This window comes from Corvus kubaryi, unplaced genomic scaffold, assembly GCF_017639235.1.
Source record: "Corvus kubaryi isolate FWS band 111438036 unplaced genomic scaffold, C.kubaryi_AGA036_p1.0 37126, whole genome shotgun sequence".
NCBI classification, from domain to species: domain Eukaryota; kingdom Metazoa; phylum Chordata; class Aves; order Passeriformes; family Corvidae; genus Corvus; species Corvus kubaryi.
Window position 1 is genome coordinate 345,796 of NW_024581031.1, and position 23,427 is coordinate 369,222.

At 43.0% G+C, this 23,427-nt stretch overlaps 1 protein-coding gene across 3 annotated transcripts in view; it reads left to right on the top strand.

Annotated features, from left to right (window-relative positions):
• Nucleotides 1-20,726, top strand: part of ADARB1 (adenosine deaminase RNA specific B1) — a 118,087-nt gene extending 97,361 nt beyond the window's left edge. For 2 of the 3 annotated variants that reach the window (XM_042021159.1, XM_042021162.1), the window contains exons 9-11: nt 7,998-8,179; nt 13,893-14,092; nt 14,791-20,726. In XM_042021159.1, coding sequence (XP_041877093.1) covers nt 7,998-8,179; nt 13,893-14,092; nt 14,791-14,967 — 559 coding nt within the window. In that variant the 3' untranslated portion in view covers nt 14,968-20,726. The remainder of the gene's footprint in view (nt 1-7,997; nt 8,180-13,892; nt 14,093-14,790) is intronic. The other variant, XM_042021163.1, reaches the window with a different exon arrangement.
• Nucleotides 20,727-23,427: the final 2,701 nt, after the last annotated feature.

The window sequence follows — 23,427 nt, forward strand, 5'->3', positions numbered from 1 at the left end:
TATAGTTTAAGTATTTTATTGTAATTAAATATTTTGTTTCCAGAACAGTATTTTAATTTATATTTCATCCAATTCCTTCTTTGTTGTTCTTTTTGGCAAAGATTGAAAGATTGTTTTTGTTTTCAGAATCATAAATGGACAAAAAAAAATTTAGCAGTAGAATCCTTTAACAAGCGTCAGAAGTATGGGAGAGTTGCAACATCATAATTTTTTTAAGTGAGTCTGTGCATTTGCAGCCTTTGTGCTCTTGCAAAGTAGATGAGAAATACCAAGTTTTTTGGCTAATGTTACTTTAGTTATTTTTTAATGATATGTATGTTAAATATGTTTTAAAGTCACCGTTAGCCCGATTCAAAGTTTATTAAGGATATTAAGTAGGAACTGTTTTTGTGAACTGCATATGCCAAATGAAAAATAGAGGAGGAAAGTTGCATAATGGATTTGTTCCTTTAGTCTTGTCTCAAGTAATCAGCATCTCTACTGAAGGAAAACATTTTATTTTAGTTTAAATACCCCTAACATAAATGAATAGGGTCTTTCAGAAGCTAGGACAGGCAGCTGGGGAAAGGTAATTCTATAAAAATGACATTTCAGCTTCTTTTATAATATTTTCAGTAAAATTCACCAAATAAATTCCCCACTTTCATGTCAGGGGCTTCTCCCAACCTACTGACTTGGGATTCATGCCACATTCTTTTATCACATTGGCATTGCAAATATATTAAAAAAAAAAAAAAGCCAGTTGTTGAGCTAGAACACATTTGACTCTTTTGTTGATTTTGTATGATGCAGAACAGAATCCATCTCTCGCTTCCATAGCTAGCTGTCACCTCTCCTTGGGGCTAATGGGAATAATTTTGTTTGTGCCAGTGAAGGAAGCAAATAGAACCCCTTGACACAGAACAAAGACTGTATGGCGGGTAAGGAGGCCCAAATTTTCATCTTTTTTTTTTTTTTTTTTTTTTTTTACATTGCCCTGACATGTTTTGTCCATTTACATTTGAAAGAATGCCTTGCTCCACAGTGTCCAGCAATCAGTCCTCCAGTATGCCTCAGACATGGGAATTACCACTGATCTTTCCCAAGGTTCGCAGTCACAGCCTGGGAAAGATGTGGATAAATTTGGGGTGTGGCACTGCACTTGTATCAAACCACTTGTATCTGAACTGGCTCATCTGTGTGGATTATCTGTATAATCCAGGTTGCTGTTTCCAGCCTTTGAGGGCTTTGCTGCAGCGTGCTGCCCAGCACCCTCCTAGACCTGGTAGGAACAATCAGGGAGAGTTGTGAGAAATGTGGGAGGGCCATGAGTGTAATCCCCCTTGGGCTGGAAGCATTAAAACAGGATTGTCCTGGTGTGTTAGAGCTTGGTGGCTCTGCAGTAGGGTGTTAGGGTGGTTTCTGACCAGAGTTAACATTAATATACGTGCATTTGTTTTAAATGTATCCTGACCTGGTGCCATGGTACTTCATGATGTTGATTTTTGTCATTCTCCTTCTGATGTGCTTTTCTGCCCATATTTTTGGTTTCAAATAATTACTTACCTTCTCATTAAACATTCCAGTTAATGGCTAATGTCCTGCTGAGAAGTGCAAAATTCCTTTTCACATGGTTTCTCTGGTAGAAAAGCTCTAGGAACTGAGTAAAACTTTCTATGTTGAGTTGTTAAAAGGAAAGTCGTTGGTGCTCTTCTACTTTAAAGAAGGGAAAATATTTTTCTGATAAACTTTTGTGTGAAAGAATATCACATGCCCATCCACCAGCCTTGTTTTGTGCTTATTCAGAGTGGGAAATCCAAATGGACATTTGTAACTCAGTCTTCCTCCTTTTGTCCCCAAAAGAGAGCATTTCTCCTCACCAGTTCTTAACCCAGTGACAGTGGCTGATGTGATTGCAGTGGCCACTTTGATGCATGGTGGCACTTAGGTAAAATACCTGAGGGGAGGTGGTGAGAAACGACTATCCAAGGTGTACCATTATGGAACCTCTCCAACTAGGCTCACATATGTTACGATCTGGTTTAAACCCAGAAGAGCAAAGAAAACAAAGTCTGTGTATAAAACAGAAAAAACTTTGAAGGTTCAAAATATACCCAAAAACGAGATTAAAACCGAACGAGATTAGATGTTGGTGCCAAAAAATTGATGTGTTTTATTTAATAGTAAAAGAGGCAAAGAGAAAGAAAGAGAAAAGACAGAAAGAAATAGAGAAAGAAGTGTGTGTGGGGGGTGGGGGTACAGGGAGAGAGTGACAGGGGTTAGGTGGAAGCATATTATCCATCCCAGGGTCCCAATGACGTCTCATTGCTCCCCTCCATCTGGTCTTGGTGAGGGTCCCCTGCCGCCGCCGAACTGAAGAGTGTAGAATGCAGTGGATGAACACATGTTTTGGGCAGGTGGGAACGCCCAGGTGTCTCCCCTGCAGAGCGCCAGTGTGTCACTGTCCCTTGCAGCACCATGGATCTGTTGCATCATCTCTGGTTTTCTGGTGAAGGATCTGGGGACCCCTTTGGGGGGGGCGTTCGATGGGCCATGGCACCCCTCTGTCCTTCATGTGGATGCAGCTTCTCCCTAGCAGAAGAGGGCCCTCAGCTGGGCTTCCCTGCACAGCGGAGGATGGGCGTTCACTGCCTTTCACCAGAGGCTTTTCCAGCACACACCCGAAGCCTCTCCTCCCTCCACCCTTTGGTGCAGGGGGTCTGTGTGAGCCTGGCAGCTGATAGGCCTGGGGCTGTGGTCTCCACTCCTGAGGTGTTAAGCCTATGCTTTGGGAATGTCCCCAGCCCTGACTTGTTACTTTATCTTATCTTCATCATCAAGAGGTGTAAGGCCTCAGTCAGGCCTGTTCAATACTGGTCTCTGCGGCTTTTGTAATACATTTTGCTAGAGTAGGCAAAAGTCCTTCATGAAGATGTTTAAGTAATAAACTATTAACATTTCAGTCTCCAACAACATACAGGCAGCAAATCCAGGCAATGCCAGAAAAGCTGGGACAAGGCAGAGCTGCATGGTTGCCTGCCTTGGTGCAGCTACAAGGGGAAACACTTTTTCATGTGTGTAATTGCAAGTCTAAAACAGTGTTTGTGAGAAGGGCTGCTGTCAAAGACCAGAGACTTCCTGCGCTTACAATTTACAGTGTGGGCTGCTGAGCCAGCTACTTGATTTAAAAAAAGCTCTCACTCCTTGTAAAGATACTGCTGCCTGTTTACAACTGTGGCCCTTGAAGAGGAGTGGTCATAGAGACTTAATTAATCTCTTAAGGAAACAAGAAGAAATCAGGTTTAAAGTTGTGCCTTCTGCACACCAGAAGGAAAACTGCTTTCTGGTATAGTCCTTCATCTTCCACAGTGACACCTTTTCTCACTTGCCATCAGTTGCAAGTAAAAACTTGTGATAAACAAAATGCTAACTAAATAATTTTTATTTCTTCATAGTAATTGTGGTTTATAAATAATATTGATATGGGAAGCTCTTTGAACTGTAAACACTTGATAGGTTTTGCCTTGTTTGAGTATTTGCAGGAGACTCTTGTTTTCCTGAGATGAATTTTGACACCAGTTCCATGTGGACACCATTGTGGGTCACACATAGTGACTGCCCTCCGCCATACTGCTCTCTGCATAAAAAATTAGTAACTGTTTGATATTAACATCAAATTGTATGACTTACTGCTGTTAGGCCCCCCTCAATTCTGTATTTTCTCTAAAATAATGTGAATAGCAGCATTTCTGTACCTTTGGAGTTTGAAAGGTTCAGAGGGGAATTTTTACCTGACGCGTATATTTTTAACTGGTTTTATTTTTGGCAAGAGGTGCTACCAGCACATTGTGAAAGTGTTGCTGAGAGTTAAATTTTACTTACCTTCTCATGTGTCAAGAGCTGTGAAATCAGCTGCATTTCTTGAAGAAATCCACAGACCTTTTAGGAATCCACTGTGAAATCCACAGACCTTTTAGGAATCCACTGTAGATACCCCTGAGCAGATGGTGGTCTGAAGCAGAAATGTGACAACACAGCAAGGAGGAGAGGACTCCTCTTGATTTGGTGTCAGTGTCTGGTTTCTCCACCCTCTTTTTTCAGTGCAGCGTGCTTGACAACAGCAAAGGTTGAGGAAGTGCATCCATCCTTCAGATTGTTATGAACAGAATCTAGAGTAGAGAATACAGAATAAGAAAACCAGTGACTATGATAAATTTATAAAATTCAGATTTCCCACTGAGGTGGTCATCTGTAAGACCTCAGGTGAGCACAGTACACAGAGAGTGTCCTCTGTGTAAATTGTCAGGAGTTGAACACAACTCATGTGCATTGATCTGCAAAGGCCAAGGTGGGGGTCGAGCCTGTAAAGGTGTTGGGATGTACTGGTTTGAAGGAGCATTTCCCAACACTGTCCTTGTACTCCCAACAGTGAAGAAATCACCATTAGCTGTACCCCAGCTCAAATCAGGGCACCCGTGTTTGAGCGTTGGCAGTTTGAATGTAAATCCTGTGGCTATTCATACCAATCTAAGAGCTTGCACTTTAAATATCAGTTTTACTTTGAGGTAAAGTTTTTGAAGGTTGTCAAAGAAAATTCTTGTAGTAACTTAAAACTGGAGTGCTCAGAATGTGTTAAATACTGTTATAACACTTTTTTTTGCTTAGCTTAGACAAGCATCTCTCGTGTTTCCAGTGAGAAGGTATACATTGGAAAAGTTTCCCTGCCTGCTTCCATGTTCTTTCCTATCTGCAGCGCTCTGCTTTACATGCTTTTCTTTAGGCATGTCAGTATCTTTTGATGTGATGCAGCATTCTTGTGTTCTGCTCGTGCTTGTTTTTTAGTACCCAGGTTTGGGTTTGTAAGCTAGATTTAAGTCACTTCAGTTACTTACTTAACTCTTTTCTGATGCTATTTTTAATGTGAAGAAAAAAAATCCATTGTTTAATTGCTCCACTGGAAAGACAACACTGACTTGAAGTTTTCTGTAGTGCATTTTGCTTTTTCTGCTCTGCACCACATGGTTTATAGTGAAGTACAGCATTTGGCCCATTAATTTTAAAAGAAATTGTGCTTTCAGTAGAGGTTAGTGTTAGATTGGCAGCAATTGTTGGTGTGTGTTCTGACAACCTGTGTTTGTAAACTGGAGGATGAGGCACTTCTGGAGGCAATGCCTGTGGCCTTTTGAAAACTGATGTATGGTGGTGGTTTCTTCTCAGTTTATATTCATAAAGGTTGTTCCAGTGTACGTGCTAATGGAAGTGAGATATTACTGTTCGATGGAAGTAAAGTATGAAAAAGGAACAAGAAGAAAGTCTCCATGCAGTGCTTTCTTTCACTCTGCTATGATCTGCAGAACATGACCATAAATCTGATAGGGAGAAGCTGAGGGATCTGGGGGGGCTCAGCCTGAAGGAAAGGAGGCTCTGGGGTGACGTTCTTGCTCTCTGCAACTCCCTGATGGGAGGGTAGAGTTAGGTGAGGGTTGGTCTCTTCTCCCACATATCAAGGGACAGGACCAGACGAAATTGCCTCAAGCTGTGCCAGGTGAGGTGCAGGTTGGATATTGGGGAAAAATTTGGCCAGACCCTGGAACAGGCTGCCCAGGGAAGTGGTGGAGTGTAGGTGGGAAGTGTCCAAAAGGTGTGTGGATGTGGCACCTGGGAACAGTGGTGAACAGGGTGGTGCTGAACAGGGTTAATTGTTGGACTTGATGCTCTTAGAGGGCTTTTCCAGCTTTAGTGATTATGTGATTCTTTTGGGTTTCATGTTCATCTCTGCATTATAACCAGTTTCTGATATAAGAATACATTTTTGTAGAGAAGTAAATGTTCTTTTATTACAACAATGAAATTTAAAGCTAGTTTTATAAACCTAACCACCACCCAACCCTGCGTAACGAATATTAAGAGCTTTGGTTGTATGAGTGGTTTCTGCAGTCCCTGTCCTTGTACAGGCCCATTGCTCTGAGCCCAATGAGTGTGTGCTGCAGTGGCAAAGGGGATTCAGCACAACCCAGCAAACCAAGGCCCTAGCCAAGTAATACCAGTTCATACAGCCCTCCTTGCAGAGGCTTGCTCAGCTGTCCTCACTCCTCCTCCTCTTCTAATCAGAAGTTAACAAGACAAATGTCAACTTTCATTTTCTGCGCCAGAGAAGGTCACCAAGTGTGGGAGGAAGCAGCAAAACACGAGCTCTGGAAATACTGAAGTCAGAAGTAAGGAAAAGGGTCCGGCAAAGGGGGTTTATTTAGGAAGTAAGGACTTTGCCAGAAGAGTGCCTTGGCCTATTTTAAAATGTCTATCATCACTCAAGCACTGATCATGTAATGTAAAATGTGATGTGCCTTGTCTGCAAACCTGAGTTTGCAATGCTCAGTCTTGAATTCTTTCCAGATGTTTCTTCCATAGTTTTACCTGTGTCTGTAGCAGTCAGAAAGGCATACTGGTCCTGGGAAGCAGCAATTTTCACTTGATATCTTTACTCTGACACTTGGTTCCTGATTGCGTTTTCAGTCTTATTAAAAATATGCCTTTATGCCATGTAAAATATACCTCATTTAATATCACAGTATTTTTACTCATTTATTAGGGCCAGCTTTTTTAATGACAGGTGAGTAAATTAATGCGCATTGCCTCCATTTTCATCCTCAGTAAAGATATGTAAAGAAACTGTTTCCATGGATTATAATCTTTGTTTTACCATTTTTATTAAAAAGAAACATGTTGCAAGTCCTGAAGCCAGCCTGTGTAGTTCAGTTTTTGCAGTAGTGAAACAGTTGTGGTGTGGAGTTTCTAACTTGAAATGTTGCTAATGTGTAGCTCTGCCATCCCAGCACAAGCTGCAAGAAACACTGTTAGCAACATCCGAATTCCCTCTTTTCCTCGGACAACCTTGCAACCTAGCATAGGATGGGCTTTTTAACAAGGACAACCATTCTATGGGAGCATGAGAGCTTCTGATGTGCTCCTCTGTTTCATCCAAGCACCAAGGGAACTTTTCCTGCTTCTTGTGTCTGAGTGTTGCAGTTGGACTCCAGCTCCAGGTTGGACAGGGCTTGGAGCAATCTGGGATAGTGGAAGGTGTCCCTGCCCATGGCAGGGGTTGCAACTAGATTATGTTTAGGGTCCCTTCCAAGCCAAACCATTCTGGGATTCCAAGACTGAAATACGCTATTTTCATTGTGCCAAGCTTTTTGCACGTATTCCTCAGACCAAGCAGTGAAAATACTCTGCAGGAGATGTTGAAGTTTTCAAAAGTATTTTGCGTGACAGTTACAGAGACACTGAGAGCCAAAACTTTATCAAATGAACACAGCTAAAAAAAAAAGTCAGAATCAGGATTTTGCTCCTAGGCATTCTGCATCCCTGCCACCAGATCTGATCCAGTGTAAATCACAGTGCTCAGACAGGGATTTATGTTCGCAATCTGTGAAGCAGCTAAAGGGAGCAAAGACTATATGCATTCTTTGCATGTTTTCAGTTTTCATATTCACTTTTCTCCCTGCCTGTGGATATTGCAAGCCAGTGCACATGTCAGCAGGATGTGGGCAGTTGGGCCTTTCCTTGTGATGGTGAGGTGTGGAGGTCTTGCAGACAATCCTTCTTGTGCTCCGGAAAGGATGCTCTTCTCCCTGCCAGGTGTCTTCTGGAGGCATCAGCTGCTGTTTTTGATGGAGAATCTCATGGTTTGGCTTTCTCCCATTGAATGATCCTGTCCATCTCTGGCATTAGAGTGCTGGAAAATGCATCACCAGATATGTTAGCAGGGTTACAAGAAGTCTGCTCCTGTTTTAGGTCATTTTACTCAGGATTACACTGAGTGTCCCCTAAGCTGATCTCTGAAATTCTGGCAGGTTTCACAGCTTATGCTACCATGGTCATGTGCTGGTCAGGAGGAAGGGTTGAAAGTCTGGTCCATTGTGATTAACTGCTGTTATGTCTGGCAGATGTTACTTGTTCCATTAAAAAGAAAGTGTTTTTTTGTTTTTTGTTTTGTTTTGTTTTTCCCTCCCTCTTAGGTGGAACGTATTGGGTATTCAAGGAGCCTTACTTAGCCTCTTTGTGGAGCCAATTTACTTCTCTAGCATCATCTTGGGGAGTTTATATCATGGGGATCATCTATCCAGAGCCGTATACCAGAGGATAGCAGAGATAGAAGATCTACCACCTCTTTATACACTCAACAGACCTTTACTTAGTGGCAAGTATCTAATGGAGAAGGCCGTGCCGGTAACTAAGTCTGTTCAGTAGCATTGTGATTTTCCAGTTCTCAAAACCTTGCAAACTGTGTGCTGTGAGTAAACTGCTTGCTGGTTACAATAGAGAAGTTGTGGTAAAACATAATACAGTTATCCAGTCAGAAATACTGTAGCAAGGACCTTTAAAAGCTAAAAAGAACTGGGGGATGAAACTTTGGATGAGCTTCCCCACCATTCCTGTCTGGAGCATGCCCTAGGAAGATGAGAGGCAAGTTGAAGGCTTAGTGAAACCTCTTCCCACCTGTGGAAATAGTGTGTTAGCACTGACTGTCACTTCTCTTGCATTGCAGATTTTTGTTGACTGGTCCTTTCGTTTATTAGTATGCCAAGATAGACACACTTGGTTCACAATTTCTAGATCAATAATCAGCTCAAAATGGATGGAGATAACACTTCACCTGTCTTAAATTCAAAAATGGCTTATTACAGTAATGCCCTGAAAGCTTTAAAACTCAAATCTCATCCTCTCACTGTGTGCATTGCTTTGCTCTGTAGAGTTTAGCTTTTGGTATGTGTTTATTTTCCAGGGGAAAAAAAGCAGCTCATAATTTTAAAGCATGTTGAAAGTTGGACATGAATTTTTAAAACAGATTTAGGGAGGGAGTGGGGAAAAGACCATTGTGAACAATGAGTATTCCTTTAGGTACAAAAGGTAATTAATAAGGATTCCCCGAATTAGAATGTATAAAAGTGCTAAATAACGTATTCATCCTTATATTAGCAAGTAAGTAACAGTTGCAACACTCTGTACCAAATAGCTAATAGTTTTATGGGCATAGTAGCTGATGCATGGACTGCTTCTGCCTGATTTTGGGGAATTTTTATCAGTCCTTCCAAGACAGCAGGTTTGTGGCAGGATGAGAAGAGTTTTTGTTTTCCTTTTCACAGCATAGAACAGTACCTTGTCTTCTTGAAAATCATCTTTCTGCAATGGTGCTATCATCTATTTCCCATGAAATAGAACCATCTGTTTAAAACAGTTGAGCCAGGACTTGCCGAGTAGCAGAGAGTTCGGAAATGTTCTCAGCTGTTCAGTTTTCACAAAAATACACATCTCAAAAATGTACAGATAGGTTTTTTAGGAGGTTGGGCAGAGATCTCCGTTGATGTATTTTTTTTTTACTGGTTCAGTCTTGAAAGCTGATTTTCTGACCTCTGCTGTTACATTCAGCTGGGGCATTCGTGTAGCTGTGCTCTTGGATTCACATATTTTTCAGTGTATTCTTACCTAGAACAAGTACTGCAGAAATACCTGTCTCCAGTTCTGTGTTCTTTCTTGTACCACACACACCTCTGTGATTTATTTCTACCAGAGGGATGAACTAGAACAGAAATACCTGTCTTGTCCCACTGTCCTGCCTGTTTAGCTGAGAAAGTACTGTAAAAACAGGTTTTCTTCAATAAAGTAAATTTTATGTCTGCTGGGGCACCTGCATTAGGTTAGAATTATTTTGAGATACTGTTATGTACTGCTAAAAATTGTCTTTTATCATCTTTCTTTCTTTACAAGAGAGTTTTGAGTTACACCTTTTCCCAGCAAGTTGAATCATAGAATCATTAAGGTTGTAAAAAACCCCCAAGATCATCGAATCTAACCATTAACTCAGCACTGCCCTGTTCACCACTAATACGTGCCCCATATATTCAGTTCCAGTAGGGAACATGCATACCAGAGCAGCTGTTTTTCAGGTAAGGGATGCAGGAAATCTGTCTATTGATAGGAAACTCCCTTCCTGTGCTCTTGGAAGCCTTTTGGTTGCAGGAGCCAGATTTTCAGGGTGCCTTTAGCAGCCCAGCACTGAGGGCAGTTGAACTCTCCCTGAGAGGTGGCCACCACACTTGAAGAGAAGACAGGTTTGAATCTTGTAAATTTCTAGAATAATCTGAAAAGGGACTGATTTCACAGAGTGAGGATGGTTGGATAAATCAGCCAATGTCAAGTTGCCAGTCTGCAGGGTCACCTGCACAGACTCTTTTTGGTGGAGCCACTGTGGGAGGTGGGCACGCAGGAGTTCACCCCTGCTGAAGCCCAAGTCAGGTACTGAGATCTGTGTGTTTAGAAATCCTTAGCACATCTTTCATTTGTTCATTCCTGGTTATGTTTTTTGAAATGGTTTCAACTTTTTGCCATCCACAGCCTCCTTGGGTAAGGAACTTCCTTTCTGCTAATTTAATTAGTTAGATGTTCCTCAGTGCTCTGTGAGATCCAGACCATAAGCAGTGGTCATGACACTCAGATAGGAAGGAGTATCTCAGAGGTATAGAAAACTAAGTCCTATTTTTTGCAAGCTGAAGTGTCTTAGTCTACTTTGTTGTTCCTTGCACAGAGACCCTTTCACATAAGGATCACTTTGCAGACCCATTTTTGTGCTAGTGAGACCAGAGCAGTAGCTGATATCCAGAGTAAAGCAGCAATACTGGTTTATGTGGTGGCATGTATTCTGTTCACTTCCTTGATCCTTCACTAATAATTCCTAACATTCACTTTGATTACTGTTGGTGATTGACCTGACCTTTTGGTAGAACTGAGTATTAGAAACTAAAACCTCATTCCTGAATGCTAATATTGAGCTCCAAGTCCAGAACTCCTTTTGCAAGATTGCTTAGGGTTTTTTCCTAATATATGTTGCTTTATATTAATCTGTGAGGAATTTCATCTGCCTTTTTATTGCCCAGATCCCCAGAATGTGAGGTTTTTTCTGCTGCTTTTTGCAATTGCTCCTCCTCTTGCCTTTTAAAAATAATTTAGTATCATCACCGATTCTACCTCAGTTTCCCCCCCCCAACACATCCCAGGTCTGCCCCGAGCTGGAAGCTCTCCAGCTGTGTTCACTCTTCCCAAGGAGACCATCTTTATTCAAGTGTTAATGAATTTGTTTTTAAGGTAGACAAAATTAAATCCTTCAGCAGAACTTCTGGTGATTTTTTTTCTTGGGTGTTCCCTTGGTACCTCATCCTCCTGTTCACATTGGTGTTTTTCAGCTTTCTGTGTCCTTTTTAATGAAGCTTGTTTTAGCTCTCTCCTCAAAGAACTGTCAAGCATTATTATTTATATAAGCACTGGCACAAAGAGCTGTGACCTTTCCTTTTGCTTATTATATCCCTTTTTAATAATATTTAACAATAAGTTCTGAGCAATGTTCTCTAAATAGCTTTAGTTCTATTAGTTTTCAAAGGAGAGTAAAATATTTGACTCTCTATCCTAGATTTCTTTTCTATTTCTAATCTCAGCATATTGTGCTATATTCATGTCTAGATTTTGAGGGGGAAGATCTGACCCACCTGAAGTTTTATCAAATGCTTTGATTTTGAGATAACCCTTATTCCCTGTCCATGCTACCTGTGATCCACCATCAGGGACTCCTTTGCCATCTCTCTAGAGTTCTTGCATACAAATAAGCAGCTGAATGGGTTGTTATTAATTAAATCTATTTGAAATTCTAAATCTGGGTTAGTTTTGGGTTTGTTTTTTTTTTTTTTAAATAATTAATTCATCAAAACCCAAGGAATTGAATTGTATAATTGCAATGGAAATGTAGTCCATACTGGATGTTCAGCTTTGTCATCTTTATTTGATTTGCTTGTGGGACTCAGTGTGATATCACAAGTGTTTTGGAGTACTTGATGACCTCTGTCTGATCCCTGTACTTGTGTAATAGTGTATGGAATGAAAGGAAAGGTAATAGTATAGATGTCATTAAATGAAAGAAAAAAAAGACAAAAAATTGTCAGGTGGCATCAATTTCTTAGCACTCTTGCCTCAGTACTTTTGGTAAAATGAACTTCTGTTCCAATTCTCAATTTTTTCAGCTTATATTTTAAGAAAATGGGGAATAGTAGGTTATTTTCTATTATTATTCACTTAATTATTTCTTATCAGTCATAGTGACAAGGTTGATCCAAACCAAGTATAAAAATACAACAGCTTCAGTAGTTTATATTTCAAAGTGTTTCTTTGTTTGTTAAATGAGGAATTGATGGTAGGAAGCAAACCTGAATTTTGCTGAGTCATTCAGACTTTGTAGGTCTTGCACACTCTCAGTCCTGGGCCCAGAGGTGCCATGAGACTGAGCCAGGTGAGCCAGTCCTGCTCCCAGTGATGCCATGGTGATTTTTTGCCTTTTCTTTTATACCCCTGTTATACCTTTTTATAACTTCTGTATTCTTAGTGCTTTTTGCCTACATTCTTGGACTTGTTTGTCAAGCTGAGAGACTAAACATTTTAGAAGCTTCATAGTTAGGGATCAGTGTGCCCCAGACCCCAAGGTTCTCTCCAGAACACATTCTGTGAACTAAGATAGAACCATCCAGGGGAAGGCTCCTTGGGGAGGGGGGCTCACTTGAGCCTCTCACTGGGGAATCTTTGATAGATATGCTAATTAGTAAGACCTATAATGTTATACCAGATCTTTTGTGGGGGGATTGCAGGGTGCATTTTGGTGCATTCCACCTGGACGTGTGCACGTAAGGATCCTTAAAATAAATACCAAGGTAAAATCCCTTTTTCCCTTCTAACTGTGTTTGACTCTTGATTTTAAGACCAGGAAAAGGCATCACCAGGTGCCCAGCTTCATTAGATTGCATTCCAGATATCAGCCAGAAATGCATCCTGCTGTGTTGCTTATGTTCAATTTCCAAAAATTGTCTAGATTTTACTAAGTGTAGGACCTGGCCTAACAGTGGAGTAGACTCGAAATAGGTTCTCAATGAGAGCTGCCTTAAAGCAGGATTTTTATTTACTAGAAAGAACAAATTGCCCTGGTGCTTTGCTCTCTCCTGGTGAGGTGACTGAGACATCTTCAATAGAGTTTTGCCACCCCTGGAATGTCTGAGGAGTCACACATGCATGGAGCAGCTGCTGTGACCTTCATTATGTACAGTCCATCTTTTGAGCATCGGGGTGTCGTGGGGAGTAAATCCTGCCCTGGGCAGGCAGCCAGCCTCGATTTGCACTTGGGTTGGATTGTGGTGGCTTTGCTTCTCTATCCCTGGAGATAGAGCCATAGCTTGAAGGTGTCACATAATTTAAGACCTGAGCAAAGTGATTCGAATCCTGTTTGGAGTCCTGTGGTTCCCCATCTCTGGGCTCAGTGTGCAACACTGGCCATGTAAAGTGGGGAGGCAGCTAGAACACAATGGATTTATGCTGGAAGACCCAAATGTCTGCCAGTTCTGGCTTTGTGGAGGGTTCTGAGGACGGGGCTCACAGGATGGTTTGTGTTGGAAGGGACTGTCAAGCCCATCTCATTCCACCCCCTGCTATGGGCAGCGACACCTTCCACTATCCCAGGTTTGCTCCAAGCCCTGTCCAGCCTGGCCGTGAACACTTCCAGGGTTCATAGTTTCGCATCCATTTGGAAGTGAGATGAACCCCATGAACTCCTGCCACAGAGCTCTCCATGATCCCCTCTGCTGAGGAGGCCGCTTTCTGCAGAGGTGCACACTTGCCCTGCTGGGAAGGACAGAAGTAGAGACCACTTTAGCCAGAATGAGAGTGAGGTGTCCATGGTGTTACCTCTGCGAGTCGGTGAGAAATCTGCAGGAGAATGCCCTTAAAATAAAAGATCTGCTTGTAACACTGTTTACTCCCCAACAAAAAACCAAAAATCAAGTGTTTGTATTTATTATCATCGTTAAACATCACTTTTCTTTCAGGTATCAGTAACGCAGAAGCCCGTCAGCCAGGGAAAGCCCCGAACTTCAGTGTGAACTGGACAGTAGGAGACTCTGGTCTGGAAATCATTAATGCTACAACTGGCAAGGATGAGATGGGCCGTGCATCGCGCCTCTGTAAGCATGCATTCTACAGCCGCTGGATGCGCATCCATGCCAAGGTACAGCTTCCACAGCGCCAGGTTTGCCACTTCTTAAGTCTTAGTGAAATACCTGGATGTGCTTTCTGTACTCAGAAGCCACTTTCTCAGCCTATTTTAAGCCAAGCCTGATGTTAGAACCACAGAACCATTAAGGCTGGAAAAGACCCTTAAGATTGTCAAGTCCAACCATCAATGCAGCACCACCACCATGTTCACATTAAACCATGTCCTCTAGCACCATATCCACACATTTTTTGACGACTTCTAGGGGTGGTAACCCTACTACTTCCCTGGACAGCCTGTTCCAATGCTTTACAACCCATTCAGTGAATTTTTTTTTCTAATATCTAATCTAAACCTCCCCTGGTGCAACTGGAGGCCAGGTAGCTGCTGCTCCATGCAGTAAAGGAAAAGAACAATGTGTTTGTTAACTTATTCTTTAATGTGATGATGTCTGGTCCAAAATGCATATTCCTTGTAGCTGAGTAAGCAAAGGATGCTGTCTCCTTTGAGCTTGCCTTTGCATTTTAATTTATTTGGAAGGATAATCCCATTTTCACTGCTGAGGTTTCATGTTTTACTCTCAGAAAGCAAGCTTCCAGGAAGTATGTCTGTGGCTTTTTGGCCTCAACATTTTGTTTGGTAGATCCTTACCTTGTTTTAATATTAGCTGTTTAAATAACTCAGTCACTCTGATACTGTTTGGCTTAATAGGGTCTTGTCTCTCATCCCCACAGCTTTCCTCCAGCTTGCGCTCAAAGATCCTCAAGCCCAACCTGTACCACGACACCAAGCAAGGAGCCGCTGAGTATCAAACTGCTAAAGAGAGTTTGTTTAAAGCATTCCTGAAGGCAGGACTTGGAGCCTGGGTGGAGAAGCCCATAGAACAGGATCAGTTTTCTCTCACGGTCTAATTCACAAACTGCACATCACTTTGGAAAGGGAGTTGTTCTGGAAATTCCTGGTGTCCAGCATTGCTTTCTGGCATCTCCACAGCCGTCAAAACATCTTTCTGCTCTTCGGAGTTGGGTTTTTTTTAAACTTCACAGCAACTATTTCTGTTTTGCCTAAGTATTGAAACTCAATGATGATCTGACACATAATTGTATATTTTGTTATAGGAAAGTAATTTCTGGTGTATTTCTAGAAATACTTTTACTGTAGAAAACTTGCAGTAAGGCTGTCCTTACTGTATACAATGACTCATTTTTTCTGGGTTAAAATATTTCTTTTTTAATTCAATGTCATCAAGTGCATGAAGAAATTAATAGTTTCTCTAGGTTTTACACCACACTTTTAGGAAGTAGCTTAATTTTTTAAAAAGAAAATAGGCGACAAAGCTGATTCTACTCCTCTGTTAACTTGTTTTTCAACTGCAGATATTTTTAGCACATAGATCACAGAGCCAGAATGGAGTCTGGACAGCTAGTTTTTTCCCAATTCCTTGCTCTTTAAAACCAGCTGCTGAAAATTTCATGTCTTTGATGTATGTATTTATTAGTCTGTGAGCCAGTTTTTAACATGCAGCTTTTTATTCTGTTTTTAAAAATACATTTACCTCCCATTTACACACATTGTGAAGTCTTCATTTTTTTACCATTGTAAACTGGAAACAGCAAAATAATTATTTGTAAGTTAAGAAGTTTAGTCTATAACATGCAGAAGCCTGTTTAGAAGTAGGTGATTCGTATATCCCAGGAACTCATCCGAATACAATCTTCACTGTAACAGCAATGTGACAGCTTTAAAAAAAATCTACTCATTTTAAGGGCACAGAGCCTGAGTTGCCAAAACCAATCACTTGGTGGGTATTAATTGCTCTCCTCTGGAAGCTCTTGTAACAGAGAAACCAGTTGTTAAAACTTACTTCCTGTGAGTTATACCTGCTTTCAGCCAAATTGTTGTGTCTGAGATTCCCTGGCCTTTGGGCTTTACATGTGTGATGGGCTTCATGAAACTAATTAGGTAAGTTGCTTTCAAATGTATGTCCATTTGTTTTGACTATTCCTTTAAAAAGTGTTTTTCCTGAAGGTGTGGACACCTCTGCTTTATGTAAAAATTTGAGATGGAAGCAAGATATTGAGGTATGTTTGATTAACTGCTGTGTAGAAGGAGGACCTTAGCCCCAGCACCTCTTGGGTCAGCAAGTCCTTGGGGTGCTGGAGACTTTGTTGTAAGCCCACTTCTGGCCAGTCATGAATGCTAAGGCATTTCTGCTTGAGTAGGAACCCATTCTCAGCTTCAAAACCTGATCAGACCTGAAAATCATTTGTGCATTAGTTGAAGTCTCTGTTCATGTCTTGGGAGGAAGACACTGAGGTGCAAACAGTACATTTGGGTGGTACTATGGATAATAGCAAGCACTGCTCTGGGAAGGCAAGAGAGTCTGTGACCCAGGGGTCCCCCTCAGGAAATTGATGCTTCTGGAGGTTAGTGCCTTTTCCAAATGCCAGGGGAAGAAGCTGCAATAGAAGGGCTGGGTTAATTTGCCTTTGTGGTGGCTTCTGTCACCCTGTCAGCTTCTCATTAAAGCTGAGAGCACTCCCATGGCCTCTTGCAGGCCCAACAAGGCTCTTGGAGTCATCATCCAGCTGAGAGGTTGGTAGGTAGACTGACCTCTTCCAAAACAGAAAGGAATTCAGTTGTATGTGGTCAGATTTTGCAAGCACTGGGACACCAGCCTTTGGGATTGACCTTGTCTTGGTCACAGTGCAGAAGTTCTGTTTAAGGCTGTAGCTGAGTGTGTGGACATGTTTCTGCAGGGTTGAGGAAAAGGTGGTCACACCGTGTGTGTTTCCTTGGAGTCATTACTGCTCTTAGGTGAAACACGCTTTTTTAAGGGACTCATTCAAAAGTTGGTGTCTTTCTGAATTTTGTTTGAGGACTAGGAAAGTAGTAGCTAAAACTATTATTTTTTATGAAGTCAAAAATATGAGCAAAATATTTAAATATTATATAGACAGTTTTTTAGCTGTTGAAATGAACTAGTAACATTAAAATGTAAAGGAAATATGTTCCATGCCAAAATCTTTTGACGAAGGAGCGGTGTCAGGTTATTTATGAGGAATGAGTTCTCTTGTTGGTAATTCTGGGATTTTAAAAAGAAGTTTTCCAGGGCTATGTGCAATCCATATCTGTCTTCTGGGAGTCAATAAAATACTGCTTGGCTTCCTTCAATCCCTTGTTCCTTTTTGTGCAGCTCACACATAGAAGGAAGTAGGGAGTAGGGAGAGTTCCCTGGAAATCACTGTCACTGAGCAAGGAGGGATAGCAATGTATATAATCTAAAGTGACTGCAAAAGATAAGACAACTCAGCCTCTGGCAGCTGCCAAGTTTTGTAGGGGACCAGCTTTTGGAGGCTGAGGGCTCTGGAAAGCTTGGGCTGGGTGGGTGGGAGCTGGCCTGCACAGGGAAATTGTACTGACATTCTGGGAGCTGCTTCCTTTCTTTTACTTATTTTTTTTCCCTTATATTTGATTGAATATTTATATAATTATTTTGATTGAATATTTATGTAATTATAATTGTTTGTCTCAGGATCTTCAAAGGACTTAGAGTAACAACTTTAATGTTGATGAATACTTGAAATTGAATTTAAGGTGTTTTTTCTCCAGATGGCAGACTACTTGTAGTAAAGTTTTGTAGGTTAGGTAAATAGATAATTTTAAATATAGATTTTTTTTTTTTTTTAAATATGTATGTGTTCTACAGGATCGTTTTAAGAAAATCTGGGCCTAAAAGTTAACACTTGAAATCTTGCTTATGGCTGTACTCAGGACCTGGTAATAGCTGTAGATTATTCTTATGGAGTGTGAGCGTGTCATGTGGGAGCTTGTTGGCAGTGGGGGTGTCCAGCTGGCTCTTCCCCTGGAACAGCTGGTGATGGCAACAGTGACTCTGCTGTCTTAGGGATTTACAACAGTGGGGTTTCTGTACAGCTGGCAATTCTCACTTTCTCCTTGTCTTGAAGAAATTGTTTCGTGGCTGGTTATTGCACAGGCAGCTCTGGAGTGGAAGGTTTTTGTGTGCTATTCCTCTAAATCTAAAAAACTAGCTGCTGAAAGGCTCAGGATTACGGAACTTGTGTTGCATTTCATCAGTCCAGTTCTGAAGACAGGCTGGGAGAGCTGGGGCTGTTCACCAAAAGAAGAGAAGGCTCTGGGGAGACCTTAGAGCCCCGTCCAGTGCCTAGAGGGGCTCCAAGAGAGCTGGAGAGTGCCTGGTGTGACAGGACAAGAGACGTGGCTACAAACTGACAGAGGTTAGATTTTGATTGGATATTGGGAAGAAATTGTTCCCTGTGAGGGTGGTGAGGCCCTGGCACAGGGTGCCCAGAGCAGCTGTGGCTGCCCCTGGATCCCTGGAAGTATCCAAGGCCAGGTTGGACAGGGCTTGGAGCAACCTTGCACAGTGGAAGGTGTCCCTGCCCGTGGCAGGGGGTGGAGCTGGATGAGCTTTAAGATCCTTCCAACCCAAACTGTTCCATGATTTTGTGATGTCCAAGAGTGCATCTAGCCAAGGGAAACCCCCAAACTCACTGTGCTCTCTGTGCAAATGTGCACAAGTTAAAGCTGTTGGTTCAGAGTGTTTGGGAGTGTGAGGCAGAGCCAGTGTCATGGAGTGGTTTTGCCTTTGGAAACCAAGCTGTGGTTTTAAAAAAATAACCAGCCAGGAATTGAAAATCTGTTCTAAGAATTGCTTAGTCATGGTCACCTCATAGTTAAAGTTTTGGGTTTTTTAAATACCGGTGGCTTTCAAAATAGTTTTATTTCCATTCCTTAAATTAATGTTTGGAAGGCTCATGCTTGCAAAGAAACTGCACTTTGAATTCTTTGCAATTTCATCATCATTAACTGTCCACTGTGAAAATGATCCCAAAGTTTACTGAAAAGGAAGGAGAGTTGCAATTCAGGTATAGAGTCAGAACAAAAATGTGTCATGTTATTTAAAACCTAAAACCCCACAGAAATAAAATGTATAAAATGTAACTATTCTGTCTCAGAATCACTGTGTGGTTTTTGTTGGGTTTCTTTATTCATTTATTTATTTATTTTCTAATACCAAGTGTTTTCAGTTGAGCTTAAATGTTTCCACCTTCACTTTGTGTGCTCCTCTTGGGAGAGGCGTAATGTTTATCCTGGCTCTAGAGCTAGCAGAGACGCAGGGGTTTTGGTAAAGACACAAGGCGGGATTTTAGAAGGAATGCTGGAATTCCTGCCACAGGGCTGGAAGGGGGAGGTTTCCTGGGTTTGGTCCCTGTCCTGCTGGTGGCTCAATGAGATGGATGTGCTACAGCTCTTGCTGAGTCTGCATCTGATAGAAGCAGGAGGAGAAGAGAGAAATGGAAATCACTGCTTTCTCTGGTTTCTAATGTAGAAATGGGATGGGGATTCTGCTGGAGAGGCCCTTGGGCTGCAGGCACAGGGAGCATGGACCAAAGGAATTGCCTACCTGGCAGCAGGTCCTCCCAGCCACTGCTTTTCCCAGAAATGTCACAGCTCAGCTCAGATGTACCAGCTGTGTGTGTACATCTGAGGCTTTTTAGGTTCATTGGGCTTGCTGCTCTTCCTTTATGCAAACAACTGGTCCTGGAGTATTTGCAGCAATTTTGGGTTGATTCCCCACGGCAGGAAGTTGTGTGGGTCGCTGGGCAGGCAGGCTTGGTGTTTGGAGCTGCAGGATTGAGGGGGAGGGTGTCCCTAGGCAGGTGTTTGTCCCTGGGGGGATGCACTCTGGCAGTTCTCCCTCAGTGCATCCACTGGCATCGTGTGCCTGAGCCCATATGGTGCTTCCAATAAAACTGCTTTTTCCATAGTTTCTGTCTAGCTGGGAATGATGCAAACCAGTCATCAGGGGTGCTGCAGGAACTGAGCTAGGGCTGGAATCCTGGACCTGGCAGGGCTGTGGGGAGCAGGGAGGGCATGAGTTCCTTCTTGGATCATGTCAATGTACTGTGTTTTTCAGAACGTTTCAGCCAAAGGCCTGTCCCATTACACATTAATAAATGGGAAGTTAATTGCACCAACAGCACTTGTGTTTGCAGGCATGAGTTTTGTGGGTAGTTGTGTTGTTTTCTTCAGTCATTCCAGGAAAGAGGAATTGAGAGCCATGTTTGCAGCCAGCCTTGGCAGATGGAACAGTTTAAGTAATACCTGTTCTCCGGAGGGAAAGATCCAGAGTCAGTGTCACTGCAGTGTTTTTATGTTTTTAATATCTTCATCACTATCATACCAATATAATTTTTGTTGCAGTTTGGCTGAGACATCCTCAACAAGTTTAAGGTCCAATGTGTGTGTGTGTGAATATGTATTTATACATATGTATGCACAATATTGCTGTATATTATTTGCATTAAGCAGGTACTCTTCCCCAGTCTCCCTGTGTGACAGTGCAAATACATCGGCTTTACCTACCTGGTGTAAGGTTATTAAAGAACACTCTCAGATACTGTCCTTGACACTTTCTCCATTCATAACCCCAAACTGAAGAGGAGACCTCGTTATACCTCTGGTTTGTCACTTTCCTTCCAGCACTCGTGTCCCTCTCCTGGTGTCACCACTGAAGCACAACCCCTTGGTCGATTATTCTAAGCAATGGCTGTTTTGCATACTACCTTGCTTTGTTTAAGTAATGTTTGTACAGAGATTTCAAAATATAAAGAGCTATATCATTGCTAAGTTTCATTATTTTTGTTTTTCATATCAGTGTTGCTAGTGACAGCAAAACAATAGAAATGTCACAAAATACTCTGCATGTCCTTAAGGTGGTGGTTTTGGTTACGTCCTGAAGAGCTGGTAAAGAGCATGGGAAAGAGGAGGGCAAGTGACAGGTCTGTGACTCCAGTGTAGACCCATGGCCTGTGTCAGGGTCTGAGAAGGGCTGTGCCACCTCTTGTGTGTTTTAAAACTGGCATTTTGCACTCAAATCCCAAGTGGGATCCCGAAAACCTGTAGGTGGTCACCAGGGTTATCACCCCAGCATGTGTCTGCCATCAGGTTTGGATCCTGCCCATGGTGGTAGCCCTGAGCTGCTGCTGTGGGAGCTGTGAGCCCCTTGGGGTGCCAGCACTGCCACTCCCCAAGGAGGGGACCCAGCTCTCTGGTGTTGGAGCCCAAACACCCGATGGTCACCTTTAACCAGCACCTGTCCCAACAAAGCAGGAAGGTTTGGTCCAAATGTACTGCTCTTGTATCCTGCTCAAAGGATGCCTCTGGAGAATCCTGGTCTCAGCTCATCAGTCAGAAATACCAGCTCCAATCCAGGGCTCCAACACTGGCTGAGGAAGGGCGGGGAGTCACTGAGACATGGCCCCTGTGGATCTGGCCCCCTGGAAGCAGGTGTACCAACTGACCCTGCATAGAAGAAATCCGTCTTAAAAAGGAGTTAGATCCAAGACAGTTCTGCTCTACAGCTTGCTTGTTGTGGGACTATCATGGATAGTAGCCTTCAGCCTGGTATTTGTTGTCCCCATCATCTGGCTTATCAAATCAATTTCTGATTTGAGGAGTAAGATGGGAGATCCCTGCGTGGGTGAGGCACCTGTTTTGGAAAGACCCCTTGTAAGCTCCGATGATCCTTGTGGGTCCCTTGCAGCTTGGAATATTCTGTGACTCTCTGACCTTTCCTAGGAACAGCAGGGAAAGCAAAGACCAGGAATGTACAAAAGGAAACTCTTATCACTGTGAAAGCGGTTTCTGGCTTCATGGGTTTAGGTTGGACTTCATGACTTCAGAGGTCTTTTCCAATGTAACTGTGTCTGTGGTACTGTCACCAAGCACTTGCACAACCACAGTTTGGAGGATGCTGGATAAGGGGCACCAGTTCCAAGAGCAGCTCCTGGCTAAGGCAAAATCCAGGATTTATGAGGACATGACCACCTGCCTTAAGTGATGGCCCAGCTCCTGCCTACACTGAGTTGTTCAAATAAAGTTAGTACTCTCTAACAACAGTAAACAGGCAACTATTTTAGATGCCACGCAGGAATGGTTGCATGCTTTTGGAAAACAAACCAGAATAGTCCCAGGCACAAGAGGCATCATCCCAAGCTTGGCAAGTGTGTCAGCATTTGAAGCAGTCAGCTTGGCAGCATTACTGCCACAGCCACTGGGACTTCTGCCATGGGGGCAAACAGCCTTTGGAGCAGTTTTTTTAAACCTGAAACCGGTAACGTGGGAACCTATGAGTTGATCCTAGAAGGGATCCAAGGGATGCCAATAAGAGATAAATGCTTTGAGAGAGGCTATGCCTACAGCAATCAAATTACAGTGATGACCCATCACACTCTTTGAGACAGAGGACAGCAGAGGGTAAGGTCTGTTGCTGCACAGGCACCTCTCAATTCACTGAGGCCTCTACTCACAAGGCCCCACGCTACTGAGCCTTCCTAGAATCCAGCAGGGTTGTACTCCTCTTTTTGTAGGAAACAAGATATTCAAGAGATATTCATTCCCCTCTCTTCAATGGCTTATGTACCTGGCTGGAAATAGTTACATCTCTTATGAACTCCAGAGTGGTGAAGCTCAAGAAACATTATCCTTGGATGGCTGTGCAGTCAGCCAGGGTGCCAGCAGCTTTTTAAGGTTAAGCTTTTTCCATGGCTGTATCAAATGCTGCAATAGGAATCATGGGAATCTTCCGGCAGGGGTCACTTCTGGATCTTTGTAGCACACAACAAAAGATGAACCATCCAATAAAGGTGGGTTTCAGCAGCAGGCCTGTGTGGTGGGAGCAGGAGTGGGCTTCTGCAGCCCAGGGAGTGGGGGAGCTTGGATGACTTGGCCAGGCCTGTGGCAGGACAAACGCTGTTTGTATTACAAAACAGACCCTGATGAGAGGGAACAATCTGATTTTTATTTATGCCTCAACATATGTTATGAATCCATTTTCTGACATGGGGTGAAAAATTACTATAGGGGCTGTACACGTGCTGAAAGCCCTAACACGTGCCATGTGTTAAGGAGGCAGAAAAGGGAGGGGAGCCCTGTCCTGTAGAGGCTTCCCCTAACAGCCGATCGGGGCAGAGAAAGCTTCCGCGGTTGGGCTGTAGGCGACCCCCCCGGGGCCTTGGCAGCCGGGCAGAGCCCCGGACGCCCGGGAAAAAATTCCCGGGAAACCGGGCTGTGACACAGTGACCTGCAGCACAAGTGCCGCCGGGTTTGGTTTCTTGGTGAGCAGGGGCTGCCTGGGGGTTCGGCTCCCTGCAGAGCTACCTCTTCCGCGCCTTCCCCGTCGGCCTTCCCCGTTCCACCGAGTGGCCTGTTGCCACGGTAACCTGTGCTTCGAGGCTGCAGGAGCCGACAGCAACCCGCAGCCGCCCCGCTGCACAAGCCCGCCGCCGGGAGAGAGGAGTCGCTGGCGCTGGCTGGGAGCCGCT